At 37.2% G+C, this 25,655-nt stretch overlaps 1 protein-coding gene across 1 annotated transcript in view; it reads right to left on the bottom strand.

The window, feature by feature from the left end:
• LOC148951664 (pancreas transcription factor 1 subunit alpha-like) overlaps positions 1–25,655 on the bottom strand; it is a 59,239-nt gene that overhangs the window by 22,130 nt on the left and 11,454 nt on the right. The window contains exon 3 of the mRNA XM_089090414.1: positions 23,230–23,362. Coding sequence (XP_088946540.1) covers positions 23,230–23,362 — 133 coding nt within the window. The remainder of the gene's footprint in view (positions 1–23,229; positions 23,363–25,655) is intronic.

Genomic DNA, 25,655 nt, shown 5'->3' on the forward strand with positions numbered 1-25,655 from the left:
CAAAATGGCTATCTCAAAACTTTGATCGGGTGACTTAGGGAAATATTGAGTGTGGGAGGGGGCCTAGTTGCTCTCCATTGTTTGGCCACTTAAAAAGGGCACTAGAATTTTTGATTTCCGTTTGAATGAGCTCAGTCGCGATATTCTAGGACCATTGGTTCGATACGATCACCCCTGAAAAAAAAAACACGCATCAGTGTTTCTTCTGGCAAAAATACAAAATTCCACATTTTTGCACATAGGAGTTTGAAACCTATGAAGTAGGATTCTCTGATACGCTGAATCTGATGGCGTGATTTTCATTAAGATTCTATAACTTTTTTGGAGGTGTTTCTTCCCCTTTTTTCGAAAATAAGGTAAATTTTCTCAGTTTCGTAACTTTTGATGGGTAAAACTAAACTTGATATATTTGAAAACAGCATAAAAATCCAATTCTTTTGATGTATCTATTATTACCAAGACTCCATTTTTTAGAGTTTCGGTTATTATTGAGCCGGGTCGCTCCTTACTTACAGTTCGTTACCACGAACTGTTTGATGACTTTCTGTTATTATAAATTCAGGGGTAACGAAATTCTCATTACCCTAAACCCATTCCCAATAGTGTATCTCTTTTTGGATTCGATCAAAAGGACATAACGAATTTTAGAAAAAAAAAAAACAAACAAACAAGTAGAAAGGCCTTATTGACTCCGACGATTCACCCCTGCTGCCACCTACAACTTTTTTTACATAATTTATTCAAGGATTATCGATCGAGTCTAATGGGGGTCAAGGTCAATCGATCTGTTGTTGTTTGGCCACGTGTAATGACATGAGGGTGATTTACATAATCGGCGGGGGAATTATTGATTCACGAAAGGGGAATTAAGAAACAAACATGGCTTCTTTGTTGTTTGGCATAGAGTCCATAGGGGAGATGGATTTCTGAGAAATTGATTGCGTAATCAAAGTGTGTCAATGACCTAAATTTTCAAGGTCTATTTGTTTGTTGTTCGTCCAGGTGTAATAACTCCGGGACAAAGGTTACACATGCGCAATGAATTCTAACGGGAACAATATTATTGATCTAGGACTCGAGGGGGAAGTGAATTTCCGAGAACTTGATTGCATAATTAAAGGGGAAATGGATTTCCGAGAACTTGATTGCTTAATCGAGGGGAATAGCTATTAATAAACCGTTTCCATTTAAGCCACCATCGCCGTTTACTTGACTTAAGAACATTTTTCCGCAATGATTTAAACAGCTGACACCCCACAATTGCACTTCCTGCTTGTTAATCCTTTACGTTAGTGACTTAAACAAAAGGTTTCAATGATAAAAAGGATTTGTTTCCCTCTTTATCAAATTAAAACGGTTTTAAGCAAAAAGAGATTTGCTGGAGAACTGGTGAAACGGGTTTATTTCCAAAAATAATTACTAACAATATATTTAGGACATTGATGAAAGGGGGGGGGGGGTTTGAAATGCCTCAATTATATCGCCATTATTGTAAAATGAAAACAAATATTTGCATGAAAAGTAAGGTTAGGTTGGGATGTCTATGAATAAGCCTTTTTTAATTAATTAAAATAGCAATTGATTTCTGAGTTTCATATATTTTTTCTTTTTGCTTTACTGAAAATGCTGGCGCAGGGGGCCTTTCTTAGTGATAAATGCTTTTCTAGACAAAATTATGTGGATGAGGATACTAACTTTCTTTCTGTAAAAAGGGGGAAATTATTTCGATACTAAATTTTTTCCCTTTTTTAAGGCCAATTATGAAGAATGCCCGTCGCCGCCACCCAGTAAGAGAGCAAGAGAGGGTGAGGCAGCCCCATCAGTGCCAGCCCCCATACAGTCTGGGCATAAACCAAAAAGAAAATGGGCCATAAGGATGGTGAACCTCGCTGGCTCATCTATGCAACCCCGTACCATTACTGGCCCAGCTGTGCAAGAACTTAGCGCTGCCACCCCGTCCGCCCTCCAAAACGCACTACCTGGACCATCCGGCACCCAAGTGCAGCCAGGATGTTGAAATATGATCATTTTTTTCATACCTATATTATATAAATATATATATCTATTTCTTCCAATGTTTTTTAGTCTTTTTTTTTCACTATTTTTCAACCCAATATAAACTTATCTCAGCGAAATATTAAAATATTAACCCCTCGCCCCCCCCAAACATTGTTTTCTCCCCCCTCCCTCGGAGATATCTAATGTAATTTTTTTTTTGCAAAGAAACTGCTCCTCTTTTTTCTAATCTTTGCTATTTTCTCTGTTGCTATCGCTTCGATATCTCATAAGCGAATATTTTTATGTAATTTCTAGTCAATTAATAATCACCGCCTTTGAAACTCAAAATGCTATTTTTTTCACAATAGAATATCACTAGTTTTAATCTTTGGCTTAAAGCTCCGCACAAGCATATAAATAGATCTGTTTCACCACTTTTCCTGTCTTGTTCTATCATTAGCGGTTAGGCCGCTGCGGGAAACGTCGCGGGATGTGCTCCGGGCCCGAGAAGCGCCGCGGGATGCGCTGCGGGCCCGAGAAGCGCCGAGAAAAAAAAACAAATAACTATAAAAAACAAAAAAAAACCGTAGGGCTGATTTGAACACTTTGAAAATAAGCTATTTTTTTTTTGAACAAAATCAAATTGCCACCTTCTATGTAAAGCGACGTTTTAGATTGTAAATATCTTATATTAAGTTTGATATTTTGGAACTTTCAGTTGAATATCGATAGAGTAGTGAATTAAGCAAATGCTAGTATGTGCATACTGCTACAGCCCTACTAAGTGCTGACTTTAAATAATACGTAAATAATAATCCTTATTATTTTAAAAACAGTAGGGGATGATTTGAACACTTTGAAAATAAGCTATTTTTCATTTATAGTCCGGACGACTATTGGTCCCTTATTCTTTGTCTTCCCCCTCATCGGTTGGAGAAGGAGAGGAGCTCTCCAACAACATTTCACCATGGAGTGATATATCTAATGTGCAAATACATGATAATATTGATGAGTATTTAAATTATTTTTTAAATTTAGATAATAGCAGATTCGGGCAGGGGGACTTGAGCCAAAATACCCAGCAGCTTTTGGAGGATCTTACAAACGAATTAACTGGGAACCCTTCTCCTCCTCCAGCCTCCTATACCCTACCGATTCCACTTAAAACAAGTGATGTGTAACATACCCCAGATATTGTTGAACAAGTTGGGGGTGGGTATAATCTACCAGAGGGGGAGGGGGGTACAACTTTTCCAGACTTTTAATTATCTAATACAATTTTAAATGCAATAGTTGTTTACACTGCGACGTTTGGAGACCCTTTTAATACACTAATGGGGGGGAAATTTGTGTTTGATCCCGTAGAAATTGTGCAAAACTATGTAGATAAAATTCGTGCACTTCTAGAGACTCAAATTCAATTGTGGGGGAGGGATTCAATTAAGGTTTCTATTGTTTTAAAGGTTTTTTATTTAAATGAGGGGAAAAGGGAAGTTTATTATCATTATATACACTCCGAGATGCGCATAATTTATCCGAATTTAGAAAATTTTGAGGGTGCTTTCATGGATTGGGTAGGTCAAATTATAGCGCGTCTCGAGAACTTTAATGAAAATGGTTGTGGATCTCTAGTTCTTTTTTTTGAAAGTTTAAGTTTTAATATTTGTAAATTTAAGAAAGATTTTATTTTAAGAGGTGGGGCTGGTAGGTATAAAAGGGATACAATTTTAAAATATAATCCTGATCTAGAAGGTTGTCGCGGTGTCCAGAATATCTGTTTTGAAACAGGTCAAAAATGTTTCAGGTATGCTTTCCTCATATCAGCATTTCAGCCTCTAGCAGATGACGCTACCAAGATGAATCTAGACAATTGGGCTGTACATGGGAAGGAAGGGTCCGATTTTCCCATTGTAGATTTCTCGTTCTTAGAAGGAAAATACCCAGTAACGCTACGAACCATTGACATGTTTAAAAGGGCTAATTTCTATTCAAATATCGGCGTTGCTTTGGTTCGGTATGAAACTGAATTTGAAGATGGGGATCGTTCTAACAAGAAGGGGGTGGTATTCCCAGTAAAAAGTCCGGCAATTGATTTGGTCAGACACTGGGTTTGGTTGTTGTTTACACCCCCATCTAGTGAACCGAATGCAATTGGCCATTTTAACCCTATTACTGACATCCGTAGAGTTTGGTGGGAGGGGCAGCAGAGGGGGGAATGTTTTTACTTTCCGAAATGCTTGTCTCGATTGCGTAGCGTAATGTAACTACGGGATCATATGAGGAATTGTAGACGCCACGGCTATCAGACAGTGGAAACGGTTTCTGGGGATTGGGCAATTTTACACTTTAAAAATTTCCAGAACACCCTTCTCCAGTGGAACAAAATATCTCTGGACTGTGAAGCTAAGTTGGTGGAGGTGAACGACCCCCAATTTCCAAACCGAATCAAAGAACACCAGGCTATTTCAGTGTCCTATGCTCACGCGCAAAGAGACAGTTCTAACATCATGCAGTTGTTAGAAATAGTAGAAACGTTGGATGTGGGGTAGTGTATGGTCAAGGCACTGACTAAACTAATTGGCACGGCTAATGGTGCTATTTCTCGTTTGAGAAATACCCATTATCCAATGGTGCTGTCTGCAGAGGATCATCTCGCCATTAAAGATCAAAAAATATGTTGGTCTTGTAAGGGGGAGTTTGTAGAGGGGGATAAGGGGGCTACAGGGAAAAGAGGCGGTGGGAGGGGAAAGTCAGAGATCATAATCACTTGTGGCAGGAAATATCCTCGGGGGGTAGTAATTTTAGGGGGTTGCGCATCAATCGTGTAATTTAAATGTTAGCCAGCACTTTTTTATCCCTGTTTTTATCCACAACTCTAATTATGACTTAAAATTTATTTTACCGGCACTGGCACGTATGCACAGGGAGGGAGGGGGAGTAGACATTCCATGGGTAAAAAGAAATTCATTTACCTATAACATTATTCCCAAATCTGCCGAGAAGTTGTTGCTTCTCGGACTGAAATGGTAGGTAGCGGATAATGGGCATAGGTGTTGGAATAAAATCAGGTTTTTAGATTCCTTTATTTTTTTTCCCAAGGCATTGAGTCAATTGATTTAAGTGCACAAAAGTGACAATTTTGATAGCTTTCCCTTGCTTAATCAGCACTTTCCAGACAGTGAAATGTATGATACGCTGACCTGTAAAGGTGTATATGCATTCGACTATTACTGCTCTAGTGCTCGCTTAGGCGAGGTGAAACTACCTCCAATTGAAGCTTTTTACAATTCACTGACCAGCAGTGAATGCACAGCCGAGGAGTATGAGTTTGCCAAGAAGGTGTGGTCTAAGGGGGATTGTAAAAATGGGTGGGATTATTGTAGACTGTACTTGGCCAGTGACTTTCTAACTCTGTTGGATATAGTCTGTAAGAAGACAGACCAAATCTATTCAGAGTTCGGGTTAGATATAGGCTACTATTTTTCCACACCCCATTTAGTGATGGATTTGATTTTAAAAATTAGTAGGGAGGAAATAGGCCTAATCACCGACGTAAATCAGCACCGTTTTGTAGAGTGTTCAATGAGGGGAGGGTATATTTTTCATGGGGACCGCGTCTTATTAGCCGATCCGAGTCGACAAGGCACCAGTTTAGAGTCAAAAGCAGTGTTGTTGGACATGAACTCATTGTACCCCTGGGCAATGTCTCACTACTCTTTGCCATGTGGGAACTCTCAATGGCTTGAGAATCCTTGTGAATTCCCCGACATTATCACCGTCGAGGATAACGGGCCACAAGGATGGTTCTTTGAAATTGACGGTCACATTCCGCTGGCGCTTCACGACTCAGTCAAAGATTTTGTCCTTCCTTGTATCAATCGGCCCGTGAGCAGGGACTCTCTGAGCCCCTACAAACTATCATTGGTTGAGGATATGGGGATGCCCTGGACTCCTTCCAAACAAAACCTGATTGCTGATTTGGACACTAAGGAGAATATCGATGTTCACAATGGGCTTTTGCACTGGATTGTGAACAATGGTTTCAAAATCACCAAAATACATAGGGTCCTGCAGTTCAATTAGCGACCATATTTAAAAATGTTTATCGACACTTTTGTCGATAAACGCTCTAGGGCAAACTCAAAGGTGGAGAAGGAAATGTACAAGCTCATTCTAAATTCAGCGTTTGGCAAAATGTGTGAAAGCGTTCCTAATAGATCTCGCTGCGACGTTGTGAATGACCCTCTAGAGTGTGCACGAATTATTGCCGATCCCAATTTTACATCGTTCACGAGCATAGAGGCTGGCATGGTTCTTCTACACAGGCGAAAGCGAAATGTGGTACTGAACAAGAATATAGCAGGCAGCAGTTCAGTACTGGAAATTTCCAAAAAGCTCATGTTGTCGTTCTCTTACACTGTGCTCAAGGTGCAATGGCCACGGGAGGGAAAGGTTCAAGTTTACTATGGAGATACAGAGTCTCTGCTGCTAAAAGTAAGTGGGACTGAAGATTTATTGGGTGATCTAGAAAAGGGGAAACATATCAGCTTACGGTTGGATTACACCAACTTGAATCCGTCCCTCTACCCCGAGTTGGTGACATGTCACGCCCCCAGACAACTATTTATGTTAAAATCAGAGACGGGGAGCGAGTTGATCTCCCGGTGGGTGTTCCCGGGCCCTAAATTCTATAGCATGAAAACTCATAGTTGGGAAAAAAAACATTCGTGTAAAGGGATGCCTACACACTTTGTAAATAGCAATTTTAACATGAGCGTGTATAGAGACTGTGTAGAAAGTAGCCTAGTGAAAAGAGCACAAGTGCTTGCAATTCACTCTCTACAGTATAGAAATTATACTGTAAGAGTGGAGAAAATGAAATGTCGTGTATATCCGACAAAGTATATGTACTCGAGAATGGCGTGAGTGTCCTGCCTCATGGCCACTACCGTATTTCAGACCGAGTTGAATGCGTAGACTATCGCAATCAACTTCGTCTGGATAAATTAACCCAATCTGACTAACCAACTAACCACCACCTTCACCAACCCATTCATAAATTAACTAACCGAACCCGTTCATAAATTAACTAACCTCAACTAACCCAACCCCAACCTAACCTGTAGCAGCAGCAGTGACCGGACAACTATTGTGTACAGTTTTTTCCATCGCGGTTCCCGGGGGGGGGGGGGGCCCTTCCCGCGGCCGGCTCCCGGGGGGGGGGGTCCCGTCCGCGGCCGGTCGGCCTTCGGCCCTGCGACCCGGGGGGGGCATCCCACCTTTAAATTCACTATAATGTTCAACTGTGCTAGTTCATGTTCCAAGTGTTTTTTGTTGTTGTATAGAAAATTGTTATTGTACAGAAAAGTGTTTTTAAAGACAGTAAGTGCTGTTGATGCTGTTGTACAGAAAAGTGTTTTTAAAGACAATAAGTGCTGATGATGGACAAAAGTGTTTTTATTGTACATAAAGTGTTATCATTGTTCATGTTGAACAAATAGAGTTTTCATGTTGACCATGAAATTTTATCAGGTTCTTGTTGAGTGTTATTTTTATCATTGTTCATGTTGAAAAAATATTTGTTTTAATATTGCCATAATAAATGCTGCTATGAAATATTGTTTTTTTGTTGTTCTTGAATAAACTGATCTATAGGTAAATTACTATCTATTCATTGGATATGTATGATTTACAGTTAGTTATAGTCCAACTGTTGTCAGCAGTAAGTATCAATTTAAAACACCCTTTAGATTGTTTCTGTGTGGTCCCTCAATGTCGGGGAAAACAACACTTTTAGCTAAAATAATTCAAAATTGCGATTAAATGTTTTTGAAAAAACTGAAAAAAATCTACTATTGCTATAGTATTTGGCAGGAGTCCTATGATAAAATAAAAGCTATTGCCACAACCATACCAATACAATTCATACGGGGACTTGATGTTTTCAATAGTATTGAACCGAACTCGTGGCTGATTATTGATGATTTGGCTGAATCCATTGAACAGTTCTCACAGGAAATGCTACAACTGTTCACTGTCCGATCTCACCATGAACACATTTCCGTTACTCTGGTTCTACATAATCTGTTTCATCAGAGCAAATGTATGCGAACCCTTGCTTTGAATTGCACTATCTATATTATCTATCGAGTCGTTGGTGATTCTAGCTAGCGCATAACACTCAAAAAACAGATATACCCCCGCACACCAAAATTTCTGTTGTACGCATACACTCAAGTGACAAGCAAGCCCAAAGGTTACATTTTTCTGGATCTTAATCGGAGCATACCCGAGGATCTTCGCGTAGTCACCGACATTTCGACAATGAAATTACAGTATATGTTCCAGTGAACAGTAAAACAGGCTATTAGTTGCCATTATGACACTGAAGAAACTACGTGAACAACGGCATTTATTTTCTGTTTTAAGCACTTCAAAACCCTTGCTTAGGAAGGCCATACTCAAACATGGTGTTGACAACGATTTCATTAATCTAATATCTGAACTTTGTTTAAATTTAACTGAGGGCAATGTTTAACTGCCAGAAGGTGTTAGACAACAGACAAAGCAACATCGTTCCACTGTACGTGCGTTGGATTTTAAAAAAAAGGGGAAAAAATTTAAAACAAAACGGCTCCTTCAAGCAGGCGGTAGTTTTTTCACACTTTTACTGGCAATAATTGCAGGACTTGTAAAGAGTTTTCTCTAGAAAATTGCTAAACCCTATAAATTCACACCATTTAAACATATTCTCTCGCTCGTCGAACATTTTGAAGACAATCTAAGCAAATTTATTAATGATGAGAATATTGCTGATGACAAAAAACTGCTTTTACTTCAAGATGCATTGCGACGTGTGGACAAACATAAACCTTATCGTGAGAGTATAACCCGTCGCTGTCGCCACTGATCCCTCTAAACAGGAAACATCTCCTCAAGATTCTGCACAATCAAAGGAGAAAGAATTGAATTTAATTGTATCGAAAATTGGAAACCTATTGCCACTCACCTATCGAGAACAGAGTAAAAGAGTATTATCTTATCTCATACTGGAAACTGCTGGTGAACAATTTCAAGTCGACAGCATAGGGGAACAGGTTATAATTCATGGAAAAAGTTATAATATAGTTGATTTAATTTGCGATATTGTAGCAAATCTTAAATGACTTCCATCAATTGAAAATAATCTATACACATTTCTAAGTGCATCAAACTTTCCATAAAGTATTATTGGCAATAAGTAAATTCTAAAGAAACCAAGAGAATATAGTCCTTCATCAACGCCAGCACCAACACCATTTAACAAAAAAGAAGAAGATTCAATATTTGAAAATACTAGCACCACTGATTTTACAACACCTGTGGCTGCCAGTCAAACGCAAAGACGAATTGATTCATCCTCCAGTGTGCAAAAGGGGAGTGGACATTACACTACGTGTTTACGTTCAAAATGGATGAAGTTCTGAAAGGTGTCTATGAAAATATTGGCGAAGCGATAAGTTTAAGCTCTCCCAAAACACTTTCTAGATCTGTCTCTAGCAGCACATTGAAAAATGCAAAACAGTATCTAGAGAATAAACCGCGTTAACACACTGCATCGGAATCACAGGCTTCGCAGCAAACAATATTGACAAACTAAAGCCTCTTTCCCTCTGCATATAATGCAAATGGATCTTTTAACTTTAGACGAAATTCAACGGCGTCACAATGCACCCTACAAATATATTCTGGTGGCAATCAGTGTCTTTTAGTCGCTATGCATATGCCATTCCACTGCGATCAAAGAGAGATGTTGAAGTTGCTCGGGCCATTGAAAGTATTCTTGAACAGGATTCGTATAGAAAAATTCAATCGGATCATGACAGTGAACTTGTTAACCCACATGTACAAAGGTTCTATTGAAATATAATACAACACTATATCATAGTCACAGCCCGATAAATGCTGCACTGGCTTAACGATTAATAAGAATGATTTGTCTATTAATTTCAAGATATTTTACGCTGAATTATACACGAGCTTTTATACGCGATTTAGATAAAATCAGGCAGATATACAACCATTGACCTCATCGATCTCTGTCCAACTCAAACCCTTGGGATGTTCACTACAATGAAAATACATTTGATGCTTTTCTAAAGTAATATTCCAATGGCAATGAGAAGAAAAAGAAGAAATTCAATGTTGGTGATACTGTTCGAATTAATAGAACCACCAATATTTTTGAAAAGGAGAATTATTTATGGAGCACTGAACTTTTTAAAGTGTCCAAAATCCCGGACACCGAGCCAACGATATATCGACTGCAAGACACCAAAGTTGATGAGATTCTCGGTGGTTTTTATGAATATGAACTGCAAAAAGTTAGAAACACTAGTGAAATTTATCAAATTGAAAAGATATTAAAGAGTCGTACTCGTAGGGGCAAGAGACAGTTGCTCGTTCGCTGCCTAGGATAAATCTCAGATTTTGATTCTTGGATCAGTGCTGAAGGCATTGACAATGCCCAATGATTTCTATGTGACTTTCATGTCCAATGTTTCCGATCCTCTCTACAATGACTTGAATAGAACAAGTGATTTTTGGACGAAACTCTCCCCCACCATCAAATTCGACGACAATGGAAAGTATGAAGTGGCTCTTGTCGACTGTATTCTCAAAAATACATATGATATCCTGAGAAAGGATCGTAAATATGAAATAAAAATTAGACCCTATGATTGGCCGCCACCACCATCCTAAAGTGATCAAGAACAAATTCAAAAAATCAATTGGATGGATTATCCATATATTGAGTTACCCTACGAGGAACTCACCTGTAAGAATGATCTATGTCGTTCTATTAATAAAAGAACTTTTACTTGTAAAAAATGAGCTTTTCAGTTCAACTATTCAAAGGAAGAGGGTAAGATCTAGATTTGTCACCCATTTCCAGCGAAAAGGTTATTCTCAATGATAACCTAAAGGATGTTCTTGGCTTTAAGCTCAATATAATCAGTGGTGAAAGTGCCGGAAACACTAATTTCATTTTTGCTGACCACCCGACTGCCTTCTCCACGGACACTTGTATATTTCTCTACGCCTCATTTATGGAAACATCTCGGGTCGGTAATTCAAATGTTCCCTTCCTACGAGTTCTTGAACGAAAAAACAATCAAGAACATATTCACCACTACAATATAAAGCATCTTCAGTATATTCCCGTAAACACTTCCTATTTGGAACTCTGTCAGTTAACACTGAGAACCGAATTGGGTGATCCCATAGAAATTTCAAAAGGTTTGTCTGTGATTACATGCCATTTTCGTCCCATCGTTCAATAGCAAGATGTCTAATAAAAAAGTGGTATTCACTTGTCCTGATATTGACTACTATGTTAATACTCTTGGCCCAAGACAACAGGGCAATGGAATGGACTGTTACAAAGGTCGCTCGTCAATGTCTGGCTAGGGTCTTGGCAGTTGTTTTGCTAAGCTCTTTCACTCTTCACTACCACTGGCTAGAAAATATCTTGTACCGGCTGCGACAGATTTTGCATCCTCTACAGTATACAATTGGAGCTCTTGCATGGATTTTAAAACAAGTGCTTCGGAAAATCTTAGGTCTCGTGCGTGAGCCGTTGGCGAGAGATGAAAACAAAATTGTAAAGGCTTAAAAAGGTCTAGAAACACTGCATCACTCATCAGTCTCCACTCCGGCCAGAAACAAAAGACATCATCCCTCTTATCAAAAAAAAAGAAGGAAAAAGCCGACACATAGTGTAAACAGAAGAAGAAGTCCCAGGAAGAAAATTGTTAGATCGAAACTAGATTTCTTCTCCTAAAATGTCCTACCTACCGCATAAGGATTGTCAACCTTCAATCACCGCCTCACTGAATCTATTCAATGCTGAAAATGTTGATGTGAGTGTCAAGCATGGATACTATGAACAATTTTACCCTCAACAACCCCTCTCCGATTATATCCACTTTCAAATTTAGTCCAATGAAAACTACCTTATGAACTTGTCTTCGACATTTGTAGATTTGCAAAAGAAAGTCCGGAGATCCGATATTGCAGAGCCAATTCGGGATGATGGAATATCGTATGAAAATTGTATATTACATAATTTATTTCTTCAAATTAGCGTCTACATCAATGGCACGCTGGTGAGCACAAGCAACAATCTCTAAAGTTATACTAGTTGTATGCAATTGATGTTGATAACACCCAAGTTAAACAATGAATTGAGAGGCACCTCTATTACATATCAGTATATTACTAATACTGATAGTACAGATGCACTTAAAAATGCAACAACTAGCGAATTACATCTAGTTGGAAAAATATATCATGAAATATTTAACATACCCCATTGGATGCCGCCGAATGTTAAAGTGGATATAAAATTGACGCTTGCACCATCCAATTTAATATTGAGAAAACAACTTGCTGCCAATCCTGATGTAAGTCTCTCCCTCACCTCGGCAATGCTTCATGTACGCAAACACCAGGTCATGAGTTCTGTTGCTTTGGCCGTGGAAAAACTGAGAGCCAATGGAAATAATATTAAACTACTTATTCCTCATACAATCACCAATCAACGTCATATTGCTATGGGATCACGCACCTTCACCGATTCATCCTTTATCGATGGCAAAATTCCGTCAAAACTTACCTTGATATTTGTAAAAAGCGCTATTGCAACAGGATCGTGGACTGAATGTCCACATAAATTCGAGATGTTTGGACTTTCATCTCTTGTGTGTAAAGTAAATGGTATCCCACTCTATAATCTATCTTTTGACAAAAATTCCTATAGAACATTTTACGAGTTGACCATGCAAACCCTAGATCACGACTCTCAACTATTTGAAAATGGTATAACCGAAGATATGTTTGCTAAAACACATGGTATCATTGTACTGGATTTGTCTGGTACACATGATATGAGTATAGTACGTACGGGGAGTGTACGTTTAGAGTGTACATTTGCCGATCCATTGGCTGAGAGTATTGCACTAATCTCACTAAATCAATATGAAACCTATTGGGAAATCACTCCCGAAGGCAGTGTTCTACTAGACTTGGCGCCATGAACACCAGTCAAATAATCAATGTATTTAATATGGACCCCTACATGTCCCAATACAAATCCTATTGTCTACCCTCGGACTTTCTAAGAAAAATTCAAAGTGTCAACAATACCTTGATTATTGTTAATAGCAGTCCGTCGACTGTGCTGACGGGTCATTGGCTGTGCATCTTTCAAACAATGAAGACGATTGAATTTTTTGATCCTCTTGGTCTACCCTTTACATTTTACACACCCTACATCCGCAACTATATTGAGAGCAGTGGGAAAACTGTTATCCAAAATCGGAAGAGGGTGCAGGATCTAACGACTAAAAGCTGTGGCTTCCATGCACTACTATATTTTGTGTTCCGATGTCGCAGCTATGCTTACAAGCAGTTTCTCCACATTTATAGTGAAAATCCACGTCTGAACGACTTTCTAGTGAAAAATATCCTCTCAGACCTATACAGTATTGATTTCAGTGCCCTAGGAGTAAAGTGCTTAAAAAATATTTGTGAATTTGATAATTAATAAAATACTTGTATATACAACAACGTCTTTAAATCTTCAATTTAGATTTCTTCTTCGATGTGTAGGCAACTGTCGTGAACCACTCACGCCGGTAAATCATTTGGATTCACTGTATATTGATCTTGATTGACTGCAATGTCAGGGTCACATTTTCTGCAGTACAATGTAACTTCACTCTTGTCATATCTCTTTGTATAGTCAATGATACTATTTGCATTCATATTATGAAATTCACGAGTTTCAATCGGTCTATTTGAAGCAATATCATATACAGTGTTTTCAAATGGTGAATCACATTCGGTAACCGCCAAATAAAAATCACTTGGTTTATAGTCATAATGGGTAGTGTCGTCACAACGATGACGTAGAAACCAAATTGTCTGGTTAGCCCAACAGTTGAATCGTAGACCAGATTCCTCCTCCCAGAATAATATAAATCCACGACGATACCAATCTCGTAGAAATAAACTAAAATCACGTTTAGGATTCTTTCCAATCATAGCGGGGTAAGTATTCTCCCACTGATCACATTTATCATAGTGACAATTGGAGCACAGGTGCCCTCTAGGGTGAGAGTCACACACCTCCTCAAGACATGAATTACATCCTTTATTTTGTACTGCATAGCCTCTATGTAATTTACATGGATTACATAATTTACACTTTTCACTATAGTCATCAATAATTGTACAATTCTCACATTGAGTCCAACTGCCAAGAGTGTACAAGCACAATGGGCATATATAGAACATTTTTTTTTGGGGTTTCCAATGTCACTTGCCTCACTCACAGCTAAAACGAAACTGAGCGTCCTCGCTCCATAAATTCAAGGTGGAGGACTGGGGAAGAGAAGTAACTCTGTGACGTTACTTCTTTCGATTAACGGGGGAGCCATCTACATTGAATCCATTGGCAATGTTTTCAAAAGTATATCCACGATATGATTCTGCTTTGTTCCAATTAATATATCAATAAATTGACTATAAGCATTTGAATCACATTTTAAAAGGTTCATACAATAGTCCAATGGGAGAGAATCACTCCTCATTATATTGTCAAGTGTTCCCTGACAAAAGAATATCCTGCGTTTAAGAGATAACTTGAGAAAATCATCATCCAAAATCAAATGTTTTTCCATAAACACTAGATTTGATCTAATTCTCTCTTTCTCAAATCTATTCATTTTTCAATCCTTTCACTTTGACTGCTGACTCTAGACTGACCCTGATTTGCTAGCCTAACCTAACCGGAAAAGAAAGGGAACGTTTTCGATTTCGAAACAATTTTATTGAATAATTACAACAACAATACTAAGCATGTACAATTAGCGATAGAGTTTATTGTCTTCGATATGTTTCACCAATGCACTTAAAGCACATTGAAGTCTATTCACATGTGCTATATCAACTTTTGCGGCGAAACATAATTGAACCTCCATTTTAAATTTGCTCAAGGATATCACATATCTTGAATATACTGCATCCCATTCCAGACAAAGCCGTGATCCTTTCGTGATTTCCACCGCAATGTTTGGTGCTCTTGTATTATTGCCATCAAATCCACTATAAAATTCTATGAGGGTAAATATTCCACTCGTCATCATCAACACACAAATATATATCCAAATGAGTAAAGTCAAAACTGTTCTCACTCCTTTAAATTCTATTTACAGACTAATAAAACTATAGCAAAAATCGTTTCCTCATATTCCCTCCGCTGCTAATATGTAACGAGCCCTCTGATTGGTTGAGAAGGAAGATGTATCTGAATCGCTGATTGGCTGAGAAGAAAGCACGTGATCTAACTGTTTCCCGTTATCGGATCAATTTCTCGGAAATCCACTTCCCCTTCGATTTCGCAATCAATTCCTCATAAATCCACTTCCCCTCGATTACGCAATCTAGTTCTCGGAAATCCATTTCCCCTTCAATTATGCAATCAAGTTCTCGGAAATTCAATTCCCCCTCGAGTCCTAGATCAATAAAATTGTTCCCGTTAGAATTCATTACGCATGTGCAACCTTTGTCCCGGAGTTATTACACCTAGACGAACAACAAACAAATAGACCTTGAAAATTTAGGTCATTGACACACTTTGATTACGCAATCAATTTTTCAGAAATCCATCTCCCCTATGGACTCTATGCCAAACAACGAAGAAGCCATGTTTGTTTCTTAATTCCCCTTTCGTGAATCAATAATTCCCCCGCCGATTATGTAAATCACCCTCATGTCATTACACGTGGCCAAACAACAACAGATCGATTGACCTTGACCCCCATTAGACTCGATCGATAATCCTTGAATAAATTATGTAAAAAAAAGTTGTAGGTGGCAGCAGGGGTGAGTCGTGGGAGTCAATAAGGCCTTTCTACTCAAACAAAAACAATAGAAACTTCAAAGGATCTTGAAAAACGAAAAAGTCATAAAACATAGATCTAATTGATATAACCAGATAGAGTTTGTTGAGTTTGAGAACACAGACGACGAATCTCGGTTCGATTAGCAAACATTGCGTGACTAATGGATCCCCAAAATTAATCAAATTGAACCCCGTTGCTCCTCACCTATCTGAAAATGTATGTAAATTTGATCTAAAAAATATAACCTTATTCAATGACGCTCCTAGCCTGTTCGAACAGGTTATAACTCTTGAACGTTTTTTTAACGATTTATCCAGTATTTTTATATTGCTGGTACCCTATTTTATTTGCCATAAGGAACCAGCTGTTGATAAAAAGCAAGCTCAAAAATTAATGCGAAGCAATAGAAGTTGCGCTCGTATGCGTTTTTTTTATTGCTTGTATGCTTTTTTAAGCTATTTAGGCTATAAAGCTATTAGGCTGTTTTGGCTATATTAGTCTATTTAAGCTATCAGGTCGTAGGCCATTTTAAATACCTTGGTGAGCCTCAGTGGTGGATCCAGGGGGTTTGAGGGGGTGCCCCCATAACGTAGTCTAAAGTAGTGTAATTTACTTAATTAACGCAAGATTGTGTACTTAAACTTGCTCCTAACGCAAGTTTATCGGATCAACCTGTTTGCCCCCCCCCCTAAAAAAGACCTGGATCCGCCCCTGGTGAGCCTGGAGCCACTTAAAGGTGTTTTTCAGTATTAAAAATATCAAATCAAATTTCAGCACAAATTTAATAAATTCTGTGTAAATTAAATAAGTTATTTTGTTAGTCCCTTAGAACAAATCAATTGATTTATTTGCGTTTTCACTTTTTTCATGTGTATGAAATCCCGTGTGGCCACCTTATTTGGAATAGAAGAACTATTCAAGGACACACAATCAATCAATCAATCAATTATTCAAGGGCACACGTTTTATGTTTACGCTTAGTGATATAAAATAATGATTAAAGTAGGACCTATTAGAAACGGATTGCCCGAAAGACCAAAGGACGGTCCAAAAACGGTTACTAGGCTTGTTTGTTCCCTGAAACTATCTGCCTTTTTTCCTTTTTTAATCGACTCGAAGAAATGTTGGCTAATTAAGCATTTGTTTCTGATTATTATTTTTTTTCATCAAGCCAATGATTTTTATTTTGAGATTAATAAAATAACGTATTCTCACAGACCTACAGAAAATACGGATTCTCAAAACCATACAGTTCCTTAATCAATAATTGTTAAATGACCGAATGAAAATAAATTGCTTAAATTTCAATAGTTTTGTTTTCAAAAAAATTACAACTGGATTTATTCAATCTAAATTAGACAAGAGCATTTAGCCACGTTTATTCTGTATTTTAACAACAGAATGTTCTGTATCAAACAGTTCGTGGTAACAAACTGTAAGTAAGGAGCGACCCGGCTCAATAGTAACCGAAAGTCTACAAAACGGAATTTTGATACCAATAGATACATCATAAATATCAGATTTTTGTGCTGATTAAAAAAGAATCAAGATTTTAATTGTGATTTCAAATATATAAGTCTCATCAAGTTTAATCTTACCCATCAAAAGTTACTTGTTTGAGAAAATTTGGCTTATTTTTGAAAAAAGGGGAAAAGACGGCCTAAAAGTGATAGAACCTTAATGAAAATCACACCATCATATTCAGCGTATTCAGAGAACCCTACTGTAGAGGTTTCAAGCTCCTATCTACAAAAATGTGGAATTTTTCATTTTTTGCCAGAAGAAAGATCACGGATGCGTGTTTATTTGCTTTCTTTTTTTTTCTTTTTCCCAGGGGTGAATGTATCGACCCAGTGGTCCTAGAATATCGCGAGAGGGCTCATTCGAACGGAAATTAAAAGTTCTGGTGCCCTTTTTAAGTGACCAAAAAAAATGGAGGGCAGCTTGGCGCCCTCCCACGCTCATTTTTTTCCCGAAGTCACCCAATCAAAATTTTGAGATAGCCATTTTGTTCAGCATAGTCGAAAATCTAATTAATATGTCTTTGAGGATGACTTAATCCCCCACTGTTCCCGGGGGAAGGGCGAAGGGCTGCAAGTTATAAACTTTGCCCATTGTTTACATTTAGTGTTGGTTATTGGCAAGTATACAGGCGTTTTCAGGAGGATTTTTTTCTAGGGGGGGGGGGTCAGGGTTAGAGTAGGGGTTACGTGGGAGGATCTTTCCATGGAGGATATCTCCTTGGGGAAGGGACCTTTCTACGAAAGGGGCGCCATATTTCCCATCATTATTTAAAAAACGAATAGAAATTAAATAAAAAACAAGTTTTTTTCAACCGACAGTACGGAAAAATATTATAATTAAAATGAGCGAAAGTAATCATGTATATGAGGAGAGTCGCCCCCTAGTCAGTTGCACATTCGTTACGATACAGTTTTTTTAGTACTTTCAAAACAGTTATCTAAAGTTTTTATTGTTTTAATAAATAAAGTTGTGAGACTGAGTCAAACTTTAGCGTAAAGAGCGAAGCCCCTTTCATGTACGGAATAATTTCTGTTCGTTTTAAATTTTATTGTCGCTCCTTACTTTCAGTTAAAAAGACTTGTTTTTTTAATTTAATTTTTGAACGTTTTTGAATTAATGCAGCTTTGATTTTGGCTCACCGTACATGAATACTTAAAGCGAAATTTGCATATTAATTTTCCTTTTTTGGCTAATTGGCTTTCTCGAAATTTTGTTCTGACGTAACTTACGAATTAACTTACGTAACGAATTTCTATATTAGTATGTCTTATTACGTATATTAGGGAGTTCGCCTCCTAGTCAATACCTCGCTCTTTACGCTAAAGTTTGAATTTTGTCCGAATCACAAAACCCCTGACTCACAAAGGCCGGTTAATTAGAATAGATGGCTCTTTAGAAAGTACTAAAAAAAGTTGTAGCGTAAAGAGCGAGGTATTGACTAGAGGGCGACTCCCCTCATATACGTAATAATTTCTGTTCGTTTTAAGTTTTAATGTTGCTTCTTACTTTCAGTTGAAAAAAACTTGTTTTTTTATTTAATTTTAACAACAGAATGCGAAGAAAAAGCAACAGATTTCTGATGAAAATAAATAATAATAAAAACCCCTGCAAAATAAAAATAAATAACTACCAATTGCCCAAAATGGGCATCTTGAGATGCTTTTTTTTAGGCTCAACGAACTTCTTTGCCAGGATTATTGTGCATTAAATAAAATATAAGTAAAGAAAACCCTGATTTTCTGAAGGAAGTAAATACAAATAAAATACCCTAAAATGCAAAATTAAACTTTTAAACAAAATTTAAAAGTCAGCAAATGGCAAGGCCGTAACCAGGATTTTTAGGAGGGGGTTTTACTAAAAAAAACGCATACAAAATTTTTTTATATCCTTTTTTGTTACGTTTTTACGAGTCAAACAAACATTTCGGGGGGGGGGAGGTTAAACCCCCCCCCCCTCCCCCTCTGGATACGGCCTTGGCAAATAGTAATTCCCCGAAATGGACATCTTGAAATACATCCTTTATGCTCAACATGACAGAGTAGGAAGTCCACTTAAAGAACATATTTTCACTTCCACTGCTCAATTTCATGACAGTCACCCATAAATTTCAAATCAATGCTCGCGTGTCTGCAGACTTAAAATGTGATAATGCATATGTTACTGCTACTTTATTTGACATTTACAATCTATTGTTTGTAAAATCAAAGTTGTTAATATTGAATTCAAACGGGGGTTCATTTATGAAATAATAATGATTGATTAATCTGGTTATTCGTTTCATATACACATTTGGATGTATTGCATGTCAGGATCAGTGATATGGTGTTTAGCTACAGGAGGTTAGCAATACTTCAGCTGCTCTTGTTATTAATTTAGTTCGATTGATGCAGTGCTTTTTTCCAGATAATAATCATGGTTGAAATTATGGCTGCAACCTAGTAAAGAGCGGATCACGGTCGTTAGTAACCATAAATTTGAAAACGCGTTAAAAATAACTCTCTGGTGAGATAAAAATTGTCATTTGAAGCTTATTCTGGTATGGCAACTATTATTTCAATTAGTCTTAACAGTAAAATATTATTTTGAAAATGAATTTATTGGAATTCAGATATTTATCGGAATATATAAAATATATATATATATATATATATATATATATATATATATATATATATATATATATATATATATATATATATATATATATTTATATATATATATATATATATATATATATATATATATATATATATATATATATATATATATATATATATATATATATATTTCTGGATATAGGACCGGGAGACAAACGGCTGCGTAGCAAGCTTTTAAATATTGATTCTCATTGTCACTTGTCGTTCATCAGAGGCTGTTGCCCCAGTGAAGCTAGAGGTTGATTTAAATCATCCTCATCTCCGCGTATATTCATGTGAACTTTAGCATTGTTTTTTGTGTTTCACAATATTTCTTCCAAGACATTCATTGGGTTACGAGAGATCCCTTAATTTAAAGAATTTGCAAGGTCTTCTTTAACAGATTCATCAGGGTCTAAAAAGTACATTTGACCAAATGAATCTGGTTGAAAATCATGTTCAGGGGTTTCTGATGGATGTGCCCAAAAATCGATTTTGTGATAAATTTGTTCATCTATTTTGAAGCTGAAAACATTACGAGTATTGATGGTTCGATCATTGCTTACATTGAATGAAGCTAAAGCAAAACACGAGTTCAAGTTTCATATTTGTTCGTGGAAATTTTTAGAAAGGAAGTGATATTCTATATCAGGCCAAACCAATTCATTTGGAAACTGTGGAGGTGCCAATGCAATTCGACCAAGCAGGCAGGAACCTCCAAATAGATTACTTTTTTTGGCTACATTTTCTGCGGGATTGAAGACACTTCAGGGAATATATACAACGTTGAACGGTCCCAATCACTTGTAGTTAACACTTGTTAGTTTATAGCATCTTTGTAGGTTTTTACTAGGTTTTCCACCACAGTTTGTTGGTATTGAGTATTACGGATGGCTTTGTTCTTCTAACGTAATACATCTTTCTTCTTCACCTTAATTTTTGACTCGTTCTGATTCTCGCTGTCACTTGTCTTCCAACCGCACAATTCTTTGCTCTTCACATTCATTTTTGAAACGTTCTGATTCCTGCTGTTTCTTGTAATTCTCACTACCGCTTTCCACCCGTGAATTTAAGTTTTTCAGGCTGTTCTCTTGATCTTGTCTGAATTGATAGTCCAATTTGATTATTTTGAGCTTACGTTTTACTCCTGTTTTGTCCTTTTTTGTTCCATTTTGTGCTTACGGTTATTCACGCTATTATCCCCTAGACATTATGAAACTGCTGAAACTGCCTTTTGAAATTTACATAACCAAAATGAATGCATGAATTTACATATTTTTAAGTTTTGGCCCTGTAAATTCTTCTAAAGCTGTTTGAAAATCTAATTTCCTTGCGTCTTCACTTTCAATCAACATACTTGCTAAACTATATCAGATAATTTTTCATTGGTTTTAGCTTGGAAAATGATCTCTCTCTAGAAGCAACGCTTATGGGAATTGTTAAGAATTTTTCACAATTTCAAAAATATTATTCACTTTGATGGAAAAGCGGGCCCTTTCAAGCGCGGGGCCGAATTGGGCCCAATCATTCCCATCACCCTTTATCTGGCCCTGCAAACAGGAAAATTGCAGCCCCCTGGCCTTTAACAGCATGGAAAATCACTTTTTTGCATTGGTAGCACTGATGTGTCCTTTTTTTCTTCACCGCTAGCGGGGCACTGAAACATCATAAAAAGCTGTTGAAGGGCTTATTTGAAAGGCAGTTACAATAACTTTCGCCCTTTGTAATTAAAAAAAGATAATATTCAGAAACAACATAGCGCTGTAATGTAATGTTCTTCAGCAACTATATTTCAGCTACTCAGAACAAAGTTTTTTTATGCAATAGGATCATTTTCAGAAAATAAAATGGAAAACTAATTCAGTTTTTCAGGAAATTCGGGAAAGAACCGATCAAAATATTGCTCGTATTTTCAATTGACGCCTGAAATTTCATAGCAACAAGTGCGCTTAAACACCTTCACAACAAAACTAGTCATTAGTATTTCACATTTCGGAGCCTTTTGAGACGAATGGGCATCCCCATTCATTCCAGAAAAAATAATGGCCTGGAAACTAAGTGAGAAAAATGAACTTAAAGGCAGGGGCGTCGTTTCGGGGTAGCACGGGGGGGGGGGTAGTTGCCCCCTCAATAATGTGGATAAACAAAATATTATACATCCCATGCCATAGATAATTTTGGAGACCACACTGCCTTTCCATGACGATAAATAAAAGTTCAAATAAGGATAAAATCCTTTTAATAGGCAGTGATTTTCACAAATAGCGATAAAATTTCACAAATACACTAGATTTTTCGGTCACATATACAGTGACCGTCATCAGTAGTAAAACTGTTTACTACTTTGAGTTTTACTACTGATGACGGTCACTGTATATGTGACCGAAATATCTAGTATTTTTGTGAATTTCTATCAATCACTGTCTATTAAAAGGATTTTATCTCTATTTGAACTTTTATTTATCCCATGCCCTTTGACTATCCAGATATAGACCCCTCTCCCCCCCCCCCAAATAAAAATGCTGGAGATTCGGCCCTGCTTAAAGGTGATTTGTTTCTCTGAGATAAAAATGAACCGCACTTTCCTAAGACTATCTTATTTTTGTTTGAATCCAGGAGCGTGAAAATTCAACCTTCCAATATAGGCAGGGGTGAATCGCTAACATGTGTATTGGGGGGGGGCAAGAGGGGTCCATATCCAGATAGTGAAGGGGCAGGGGATATATAATAAATTTTTCTCTACATTATTGGGGAGACTGACCCCCCCGCCCCCCGAACGACACCTTTGAAAATAGGGAACTAAGTAGAGACTCTTGAACATAAGCTGAAAATATTGTTCTAATATTTGTAAATTTAAATATAATTGAAAATCCAATAGAACTATTTATATGTGCGTCAAAGACTGTTTATTTTATTTTCTTCCAAATATAGCCTCTAAGGGTTACCATCCCAGTTAAATATATGGATTGGAACTCATTTGGCAAGAGGGAAGCTCAATTACAAAAAAAACTAAAATAGTCGAACGAAAAAAGAAGCAAAGTTGAGAAAAAACAATCTGTTTTACATATAATTGGTCAGTTCCTTGTTTTTAATCAAAGTCCCCAAAGTGAGTTGCTACTTACCTCTGTTAGAAACAATTATTTTCTTTGGAGGCTCTTGAGACGCACCATGTGTGGCATCTTGGGGGTGACGATCAGATGATAAGAGGTCCGCAAGGAAGTTTATATAGCCAATAGCCAGTCGAAGAGTATCTACCTAAAATATTTGAATGGTACAGGATATCATGTACGCCATTGGTACAATTATAAGGACAGCTGATTTGTGAAGTCTTGTATCATTGAATTTAGTGACATTAATAACTACAAGACTGACTTCACTTCATTTGTAGCCATTAGGTGGTTTTCAGCCATTTTGTACCAGTTTCTTACAAAAACATAATTTATTCTTTCTATGAAGCAGCAATAACTATTATAGTCACCTCAATGGTTCCACCTTTTGTTACGTGTATAGTCATACACGTAATAAAAGGTATACATCTACAGCATAAAGTATCACGGTCGCAGCAGTAGTTCCAATTTTCTAATTCCAGAAAGAAATTTTTTAAAGTTAGAAAAGCCAGAAACCTCTCAAATATGAGGTCAAAATAACAGATTCAAGATCACCACTGTTCCTCTTTTGCTAGTCTGATTGATTGAGCAATATATCGCAGATTATCATGATAGGTCTCATCTGAACGGAAATTAAAATTTCTAATTCTATTTTTTTGTTTATGAGGGAAATTCTGTTCACATAAAGATCTATTTTCTGTCATAACAATATAACTTTGGCCTTTTAGGACACAAATATCAATGAGTGAAAATTTCGAGATATTTAGTCTATTTTTCAAGGTCATAAACCAAGCTTGTGGTTTTCAGTTCCCTATCTTGAAATTTTCCACCCCAGTCCCTTCTTGTAAATGCAATCATCTTGCGTTTAAAACCATTGCTCATGTATTATTAGCAAAAACAAAGTATATACTGCTTAGTAAAAAAAAGGAAAGAAAAAAGGTAAAGAATACAGCACTGGGCTTTAAGGTGCCTATCGGTGGTGCTGACCTCCGTTTCATGGCCCTTCAGCCAAGAAGTGCAATGGGGGAATGGCGCAAGCTATCCTGCGACTTTGCAAACCCTAAAGGTTTATTTTTCCCAGATTGCTCCTTGTACCTATTTAGAGCTGGGTCAACTCTGACTGACCTTATAGAGTCACGCCACTGACCCTCGTTCCAAATCAAAGAACCAGGACTCGAACCCCTGTCCTGACGGACAAAGGATTTCAAGTCTAGCGCGCTAACCACTCGACAAGGACGTCTGCTTAGTCCCTCTTCCAAAAAAGTAATAGACCTCCATTTAAATTCTGAATGGAATCACTCTTTTTACTTTTCCAGTTTCTATAGAAAATGTGGGTCTTTATCATGTCTTTATCATGTTTCTTTTTTTTTTTAATTCACGATTACAGCAGTAGCGACAGACTTATAGAGGGCAAACTATGGCTCTTTGTAACCGAAAGTTACGGACACGTTTTCAGCTGAACTAACTCTCGAGAAACATTTCCCAACTGACATTAGTTTGGAAATGATAATTGTTATTCTGAAAGTCAAAGCACCTTAAATTGCCATGGTTGAAACCTTTTACTGGAAGAGTATAGCCCCTCACCCCTCGCCAATGAAAATAGGATTTTTTTTTTTGCATGGGTGGCAATAGTGTGTGTTTTTCTTTTTATTCCCACGTGGTCATCTTACAGTCGTGGAAAGACGAATAGGGAATCAAATAGAAGATAATGTTGATTGTCACGTACTTTTTTTTTAAGTTGGCAGTGATAGGGTTATGTTTGAGCAGTCACATGGTATTAGAAAGGGCTATTTTTAGGGCTTTTAAAGTTTTGCTTCTTGTCCCAATTCCTGATGAGCGACTCCTGAAACACAGGGGCGATCTAATTGGAATAAGAAGCCTTATTAAAGTAATAAAATTATTTAAAAAACAAGTTCAGGATTTGAGACAGGACCTCCTTATAAACAGACTACTATTCTGTTTTGTGTTAATCTGTTGCTTCTTACTTACTGTTGCTTACTACTTAGGCTACTTCTTACTGAAATCAATAGGTTTTTGTATAAAACGGCAAATTGAATACGGATATATATTTGATATGTTTATACAGTGTTCTTCAAATGCTTCACGTTCCAAAATGAGTCCACAAGATTCACAGAAGAAAAAAGATTACGAAGGAGAAACAATAAATATCCTTTGACGATTCTTTTGGGGTAAATAAAAGTTCAAATAGGTATAAAATCCTTTTAATAGACAGTGTTTCACAAACAGTGATAGAAATTAAAAAAAAATTCAGGATATTTCGGTTACAAATACAGTGACCGTCATCAGTAGTAAAACTAAGTTTTACTACTGTGACCAGTTTTACTACTGATGACCGGTCACTACATATGTGACCGAAATATCTGTTCTTTTTTGTAAGTTCTATCACTGTTTGTGAAACGCTGTCTATTAAAAGGATTTTA

The sequence above is a fragment of the Artemia sp. Qi Xiang Cuo genome, chromosome 6 (genome assembly GCF_049724085.1).
Source record: "Artemia sp. Qi Xiang Cuo chromosome 6, ASM4972408v1, whole genome shotgun sequence".
Classification (NCBI taxonomy): Eukaryota; Metazoa; Arthropoda; class Branchiopoda; order Anostraca; family Artemiidae; genus Artemia; species Artemia sp. Qi Xiang Cuo.